Source organism: Panthera pardus, unplaced genomic scaffold (assembly GCF_024362965.1).
Source record: "Panthera pardus isolate Hobbes unplaced genomic scaffold, ASM2436296v1 HiC_scaffold_21, whole genome shotgun sequence".
NCBI lineage: Eukaryota > Metazoa > Chordata > Mammalia > Carnivora > Felidae > Panthera > Panthera pardus.
Genome location: NW_026526777.1, coordinates 38910406 through 38919039, shown reverse-complemented (window position 1 = coordinate 38919039; position 8634 = coordinate 38910406). Strand labels below are relative to the sequence as shown.

General features: G+C 49.3%; 1 protein-coding gene across 6 annotated transcripts in view; it reads right to left on the bottom strand.

The window, feature by feature from the left end:
- Positions 1 to 8377: 8377 nt before the first annotated feature.
- RPS6KC1 (ribosomal protein S6 kinase C1) overlaps positions 8378 to 8634 on the bottom strand; it is a 317536-nt gene continuing 317279 nt past the window's right edge. For 3 of the 6 annotated variants that reach the window (XM_019428585.2, XM_019428567.2, XM_053909155.1), the window contains one exon: positions 8384 to 8486. In XM_019428585.2, coding sequence (XP_019284130.2) covers positions 8413 to 8486 — 74 coding nt within the window. In that variant the 3' untranslated portion in view covers positions 8384 to 8412. Of the gene's footprint in view, positions 8487 to 8634 lie in introns of all 6 variants that reach the window. The other 3 variants (XM_053909153.1, XM_053909156.1, XM_053909152.1) reach the window with 3 other exon arrangements.

Below are 8634 nucleotides of genomic sequence, written 5' to 3'. Positions count from 1 at the left end.
GAGGATGACAGCTCAGGAGGAGGAGAGGGAGGGAGGTCACGTGCTCTGACCTCGTTGTCACTCCCCCTCATTTATCTGGCTGTCTTACTCTCCCCATCCCGGTTCCCGCCATCATCCAGGGAGCTTTCACAGTTAGAAGGACAACCCTTCCACGCTGCATCCTCATTATTTCTTAGCTTTCTTTTCTTCAATGTGTATGGGTTTTTGTTTCATCTCATGGACACTTTGGTCCATGACAAGCTAAATTTCTCTCCACGTACCAGCACCCATCTAGCTTCACGTCTTTCCCTTTCTAGTAAACACCTGGCGACCTCTCTCTTCAGTAACTTCCTTGCTGTTACCTGCTTCCTTGCTGTTACCTGCTTCCCAGACCTGGGAGCCTAATTCTGGATCCATCGAAGTCACCTGCCCCACAGCCGGGCTGCTGAGAACCGCCAGAGGAAACCACACAACCAGAGTCTCTGTGAATCTGGAGTCTCCAAGCAAAACCCTATGACCACGTCCTTTTCTCTCTCTCTCCTCTTCATCCACCTTTCTGAATCTTCTCTCACCTCAAAATCGCCCCTCTGCCACCCTCCTTCTTCCTCCACCTCAGCCTTGCCTCCTTCACTAGAAATATGAGAACCTAGGACACGTCCTTCCTCAGCTTCCTCCTCACACCTTAACCTGTCCTCTCCTCTTTCCTTCTGCTTCCCTGACAGAGGCATCCCTCCTCCTGTCCAGGGAAGAGCCTGCCACCTGGCTCTGGGTTCCTCCCCTCCCACCTCCTCAGGGACCACATTCCATCCACCTGTCTTTAGGTTCTCCCTCTCTGCTGCCTCTTTTCCATCACCTTCTATCCTAAATGTGCACATCTCTCCCGTTTAGAAACAAACACACTCCTCCAGAGAGCCTTTCTTTCCTATCCCTCAAGTCAGTCCTCTGGACTCCAGAATCACCTGTGCAATTCCTCCATCATAGCACCAAAACACTGCAGTATAAGGAATAACTTAGCGTTCTGTATTCTTCCACTAGATTGTAAACCCCTCGAAGGCAGGACCATGCCCAAACTCGGTGTTATATACCTCAACAGTTTCTGAAGCATGGCAGAGATTGAATGAAAGTTTCTTGAATGAATGTTACATGCACAAATCTATCATCCCAGTATGACTATAGACCCCTTAGACCTATGGCTGTATCTTCTGTGTTTCTCGATGTCCCACCCCCTCCACCCCCCATAATACAAAGCCTGCGCTAACCATGCTGGAATGATGTAACACATCTCACTGAGGTGGAAAACACCTGTTCTCAAAGTTGTATCATTCTGCTCTGTATATGATCCCAGATCGGAACTTAAAAATTGAATTCTTTTTCCTAGTCAGGTCCACACGCTATTTGGTGTTCCTTCTTTTCTTTCAACCCATATATATCAACTCAGTTGAATATTAAGCATACCTTCAAAGCTGTCTGAACATACCTCTTCGTGTTTTTGCCCCTGCACCTTGCCCTGTTTCCTCTCTCAGGAACAGTTTGCACTCCTTCTTGGTCCCTCTGGCCAGAGGTGAGTCGCCACTCAAGCTCCATTGAAACAGCACCCCTGAGAAGGCTTGCCCGCCCTCTCCGTCAGGACAACTGCCCTTCCTTGTTTCCCTTCCCACTTTGTATGTTCTGCATGGTATCCACACAACATACTTTGCCTTTTAGTTCACTTTGTTTTTTCATTGTGGAAATTCAAGAGTGAGACTTGCCCAGTGAGGCAGCAACAAGTGTGCGGAATTGAGTTGAACTGAAAACAGAAGGCAGATATGGAAACAGTCGACACGCGTGTGCTCTGACATCATCACTGCCTCAGACTTCCACCCCCTCAACCCGCACAAGGAGGTCTCTGCCCCACCGAGGATGAGTTCTTCACCTCGTGGGCAGACAGAGGCCCAGTCAGTGACGGTATGAAAGCTATGGTGGGAGGGTGGGGGGTGGGTAAGATACCAAAGAATAGTTGAAAATGGGATGCAGTATTTCTCAGCTCGAATTTAAGTCCCTTGAGAAGAAGCCATGCCCTTTCCTCTTTGATGCTATAGTATATAGCCCAGTGCAGGACAGCCCTTTATCACAGAGTTTGTCACACTACCTTGCTCAATAAATGCAATTATTGAGCAATGATAACACAACTCCTCCTTATGGGATTAGGAATGTATCATTTAACAGAGCCTACATAAAAGACCCATATATCAGTCCTCCGGAGAAACAGAAACAGGAGAATGCACATTTGTGTGTGTGTGTGTGTGTGTGTGTGTGTGTGTGTGTGTGTGTATGTATAAAGAGATTATTTCAAGGAATTGATTCATGCAATTATGGGAGCAGGCAAATCCAAATCCCATAAGGCAGGCAAGTCTGAAATGTGTAGGTCATGGGGCAGCAGGAAACTCAGGCAGTGGTTGAAGCCACAGTCCTGGGGCACAATTTCTTCTTCTCTGAGAAATCTCAATTTTGGCTCTTAAGGTCTTCAACTGATCAGATGAGGCCCATCCACATTTTCAAGAGTCATTCCCTTTACTTAATGTCAACTGCTTCTAGATGCTAACCACATCTTCAAAATGCTTTCACAGCAACATTTAGATTAGCATTTGATTAAATCACCCAGTGCTATAGCTCAACCAAGTTGATAGGTAAAACTGACTGTCGCTCCATGGAAAGAGATGGAATCAATGGAAACATCCATGAGGATATAAGGATATGCCACCAACCTTGCCCATCAGTAGAGAAGGGGTGTGAGTTCCTACATCATGACAGTCTACACAGAGGTACCAGTTTTTCTGGCATACAGACTAAAAAGTGTGACTTTAATCTTCAGGTTCCCACCTGTCATGTTCACCTAGCATTCTTGTGGTTAAAGTCGGGAAAGATTCTCAAGTTAAAAAAAAAAAAAAACCTGAAGGCTCTCATGTTGTCTGGACAGAGAATGGATTCCCTAGTCGTCTCCCAGCACTGCCATCAGTAAGGGAAAGTCCTTGAGGACACTTAGATGCAGGTCACTGGTGGGGCTTATAGGTCTGTAGTTGTAGGATTTGTTCAATAAGCTTTTTTATTGGTTTGGTTTGGTTTTTTAGAGACAGAGAGAATGTGAGCAAAGGAGAGAGGCAAAGAAAGAGAGAGAGACTGAGAGAGAGAGAGAGAGAGAGAGAGAGAGAGAGAGAGAGATTTTTAAGCAGGCTCCACACTCAGCATAGAGCCCGACTTGGGGCTTGATCCCATGACCCTGGGATCACGACCTCAGCCAAAATCAAGAGTCAGACACTTAACTGACTGAGCCACCCATGTGGCCCTCAACAGGTTTTAATTAAGCATCTACTATGTGCCAGGCACTACTTCAAGAGCCAGACATAAGCCGTGAACAAAACTGACATATTCCTTACACCATGGAGCTTATGTTCTAGTGGGCCAAGTATCATTCATCTCAATGCAACCACCACCATTCATCAAGCGTCTACTGTGCATTTGGAGGATGCCACGAAGCATAAATCCCACACGTTGGCTGGCAACAAAGAGCAGATCAAGTCAGTGGAGGGGACGAGAGCAAAGCTGGACAAATGGAATGTACGTTCAGGTGCCACAAACGTGCTTCTTTCCATTTTCTCATTTAACAGTTCTTTCCATCTCCTTGCAGATCTACTAGATATCTTGAGTCTTGCCTTCCTTTGAAGTCTCCTCCCCCTCCCCCTCCCTCTCTCCTTCTCTCTTGCATTCGGATGCAGACACACAGCATACACACGAAATCTACATCCCGGAAGCCCCCCAACAGGGTGAGGAATCCTGATACTGTCTTCAACTTCAAGGGGTGACATGGCACCTAGTAGGCTGGGGCTACCACCTCTTGGATGACAGGCCTACAGGCAGGACCGTGGGGACGGACGACATGTCCAGTCCTTTCTCACTCACCGGGGTGAGCAAAGGAGCCCCTGTGTCAGGATTCCCTCTCCCTCTGTGGGGCTCCAGCCAGACCTTGCAGGGAAACAAACATGTATTAAAACCACAGCTTCATCTGGGCAAGTTAAGGTCTTCAAGTCTGCTTTTTCATTTGCAGTCGTGCCTTCTCAGGAATGACAAAGGTCTAAATGTTGACAATGTAGCGGCACCCGGGTGGCTCAGTCATTCAAGCGTCTGCCTCTTGATTTAGGATCAGGTCATGATCTCATGGTTCGTGGGTTTGAGCCTCACGTCTGACTCCTTGCTGCTGACAGTGCAAGGCCTGCTTGGGATGCTCTCCCTCCTTCTCTCTGCCCCTCCCCCCTTACACATGGGTTTCCTCCCTCTCTCACTCTGTCTCTCTCTCAAAATAAACTGAAAGAAAGAAAAAGAAAGAAAGAAAGAAAGAAAGAAAGAAAGAAAGAAAGAAAGAAAGAAAGAAAGAAAGAGGTGGGGGGAAGGAGGGAGGAAGGAAGGAAGGAAGGAAGAAAGATTGATTGACATGTAGTACAGCACCCCCAGGCCAGGGTAAGGCTCCACAGTGAGGACTCAGTAAGTGAAGCTGCCTTATCACCATCGTGGTGACCTAGTGCTCGGTAAGAGGACTGTGAGCTAGTTGGGGGAGGGGAGGGAGGGTGGGGCTGTTGCTCTTGCTGTTTGTTTTTAAATAGCCCCTGGGCCACTTGCCATCCTTATAGAAGACCTTGATTAACCAGGTAATTCTGGGAAGTGACCTAATCCAAGGCTGCCATCTAGCCTGGGGTGATGAGGAGCTCTTTACAGGTGACCTCTCTAGACCTAGACCCTGGGGGCCATCATCCACCTTTCCTCTGACCTCCTAGGAAAGGCAGGCGACCATCTAGTGAGCTCACTCTACTGGTCATGGATCCGTTGATCCTCCCAGTTCCATAAAGTTTCTTCCCAGGTTATAAAATCTAAGAAAAGGAGAGGAGAAAATACAACTGAAAAACAACTGAGCAAATAGCCCTTTGTCCCTATCACCATCTGCTCGCGGGGCCAACTCTCAGGACCATACCCACGAGTGGGGCATCCCCAGTCTGCTTAGGGGACTCCTACAAAATTCCAGGCGGGTCACACCCACCAGCCAACCTCACGGCGGAACCAGTGGAAATTCCCCAGCCCACTCCTGCTCGCGCTGGGTCACCGGCCCCTCTGTCTGTGTCACCCTTGGTAACAGGGCAGCTCCTGTTTTGCAGGCAGTGTCCTACGACCCCAGAGAACAGACACCTCGGGACTTATCCTTTGGATAAGTCACTCACGTTCCAGCACCAGGTCCCTTGGCAGCCCTCCAGTTCCAGCAGGTGAGGAGTGACCTTTGACCCCTCCCGGGCTGGGCCAGAGGAGACCCCAGGCCGTCCCTTCCTTCCACACCCTTGCTCCCTCTCAGAGCGCCCCGTCCTCCCACCTGCTTGCGGTGCGTGGCCAGTTCATTTGCCCGTCATCCTGTCTGGCCACATGTTCTTATGGGAGAGAGAATATGAGCAGGGAGAGCCCACACTTTCACTGGAAAAGACCCCACAAGACCCCCCAAACCCCACTGCTGGCCACCCTCGTCAAACATTCATCCGAGAGAACCAGATTGCTGCCGCTACTGCTGCTGCTGAAATTAATGGAATCTGGCAGGAAAACCTTTTGTTTTTCCAATCCCGGATTTTGCCAAGCAAACACAAGGATCATGTTGAAAATGGCTGCTGTCGAGGAGCCGGGTTCGTGCGGTGTGGAAGCTCCCAGCGCACCAGCCTCCGCCCAGGAACAGCGCACACTGGGTCCTCTCCAGTTCCGAGATGCTTGGCGATTTTTTTTTAATGCAAATAAAGCGTTAAACAGGAAACCTTTCAGGATCACTGCCATGGATGAGAACCAAGTGCCAGTTTCCCTTCTTTCCAAGGACAGCGGCTCCAATCCGACATTTTGTGACTTGGAGATGTCGACTGCGGGTTCAGAGGAACTGAGCCAGAGAACCCGGAGAAAGTCCTGTTTGCCTTGCAGAAGGATTTTGTCCCCCAGAGTCCAATTCTTATCGACCTGGCCTGCGGTCTGGTGCCCAAACAGGGGTGGAGGGGGCAGGGGCATGGACAGAGCTGGTCATGGGCAGCATCGGAGGCACGCGTTTCTTTGCCAGGTGAAGAAAAGACCCTTTTCCACACACCCTGAACGGGTCAAAACTGCCATGACCTTCTCCCCCCTCACTCTTCCACCTGGTCTCATCCCACAGGGAGACGGGAAAGGGGATTGAGTTACTGCTGCGGACTTGAAAGGCAGCGTTTGTGTCTTTCGGGCAGGGCGGCCGCGGCCTTCACCATACTCTGTCACGATCTGTCCCCATCCCATTGTTTTAGGACAGAACAAGAGGGAATCTGCAGAGGCGCCCCACTGGAGGCTTTTGTTGAAACAGAAACTTTGTGTGGCCTGAAAAGAACTGAATTAAGTAGGGATGTAAACTGAACACACCATTTGTTTTCCATTGGTATCGCTCGAGAGGGGAGAGCACAGGGAGAGGAACGGGGGGCCCTCGAGGGCCATTTTGTGACACCAATCGGTTCACAAGTGACTTTGGGCATGTGGTTTCACCTTGAAATCCTCTCTGATGATCCCAGTTCTTACTGGCCACTGCTTTCTCTAAACTCCTAGGGTATGTTGGTCTGAGCTACACAAGTTAATTTTCAATTAGAGGTTGCTTCACACATTGCCTGCTATGGCAGGTCACGTCTTCCCGGTGGGACCGTAAGCTTATGATTGTCCTCCTCCCGTCCAGCCTGGGAACCTCACTGCCTGAGAAAAATAAGATTCCTCGTTCTCATTCCTATCATTTTAGGACCTCCGGTATCTTCAGTATTCCAAATGGGATATTGAAATCTTTGTGCAATGAATTAAGGGGGGTGTGGGTGGGGGGGCAGACGCAGCCTAATGTGGAAGCCTGCTGCATCTGAAGAGGTCAGGAGGGAAGCAGTGAGCTAGCCCCTGGAGACTTGGGGACACCGGTGGACTGTGGGGGGCTGGGTCCCACTGAGCTCAGTTGGCCCACAAAGCTGGAGGTGTCTGGGACACTGGGGTTCCCTTGTGTACTTGTATTCCTCCCAACGAGACCGTTTGCAACTTGAGGCTGCCTGGCACTGTGTTTGTTAGAAGAATAAATGAGTGGCTCAGGGCCCAGTCCTGTCATGAGATCCGAAGTAACAGAGCCACCTCTGTGACCCAGCTCCTAGCTCCTTGGGAGGCCATTCAATAAACACTCTTTCAATTATGCTAAATTGCATTATTTTAAACTCACTGGGGAAAAACAAAACACACACAACAAGAGCTCTGGAACAAAGGTAGGAGCCCAGAGACACCGGTAGCAGCTGTAAAGCAAAGCGGAGGGTCTGAGGAAGGAATGGTCTAAACAGTCTGCGTTCACTTTAGAGAGACTTCTTGGGAGGGTGCAGGAGGAGACATTTCACGGATTAGTGATGTAAGAGTGAGAAGGAACGGGCTGCATCTCCCCCAGCACTTTCCTGAAAGTCCACATGGCAAGTGAACACAGGTAGCACATTCCACTGATCAGAAGGCCCGCTATCATGCCTAAGACACAGAAAAACATAGCTTCCAGGTATGTTGTAAACAGCCAGAGTCAGCGAAAGACCATCGGTCTTTGTGGCAGCCAGACCCGGCTTCTAACTCCGGCTCTGTCCCTTGCTAGTATTTGATCTTGAGCAAACCACTTAACCCCTCTGTACCTCAGTATTCAGACTTTGGAAACATGGGTCTGATGTTTTCCTCGAAGGCTGATGCGTTCGCAAAATAATCCACGTGGCGACGCCCAACACAGTGCCTTGGGTGCTCAGTCAATGGGAGCTACACCGCACAGAAGAAAACAAACAAAAGTAGCCGGGAAAGGAGCTAAAACATTCTCGTAATTCCCAGACGCTAAGCATGATCCTCGCCTACCTCTCTCTCGGGCAGCCTTTTAAGTTCCCGTGTAATGTTTTCATTAAAATAAGAACAAAAGGTAGACAACAGAGATATTCCCAACAATACAATAAACACAGGCCATATAGAAATAATATAGAAAACAGGCAATGTGGCATCTGGACACCTGGGCTCCAGTCCCAAACTAGTATGACCTTGAACAAGTCACTGAAACTCCCTGGCCTTCAGATTTCCCCGTCTCTGAAGGAGGCAGAGGCGGGGATGTCAGTCGGGGAAGAGAAGGAAAGGAATGTGTTCAGCTAGACGATTCGTAGCCACTGTGAAAATCGTACGCCGCTAGAGCGAGGAGAAGGCGTGCTTGGGCAAACACTCGTTTCACTCCATCTTTCTCGTGAGTTCATTAAAAAATAAATCACTACCAATTGATTTCAAGCTCGAGAAAATGTCTCAGTGAGTGTTCATCTCACTACTACCTGTTCTTTCGTGATCGGGCCCAATACGTGTGGTTTCCACGGCTTCGGAGTTCTGTTGGGGAGCTCTTCAACCCCAGGGCAGTTTCTCTCCCACCCTTTCTTCCTTCCTGGGGTCTACCTCTGATTCACCTGGGCAGCATTCTGAAGAGGAATGAAGAGACAAGGTTTAAAAATAAAATCCCAGCGGACCAGAGGGTCTTGATCATACGTGACTGCCCCCCCCCTTCTTCTTTTTTCTGTGAGTTTCTCAGCCAATCTGATTGATCCCCCAAGTTTCCAGTGGCCAGCC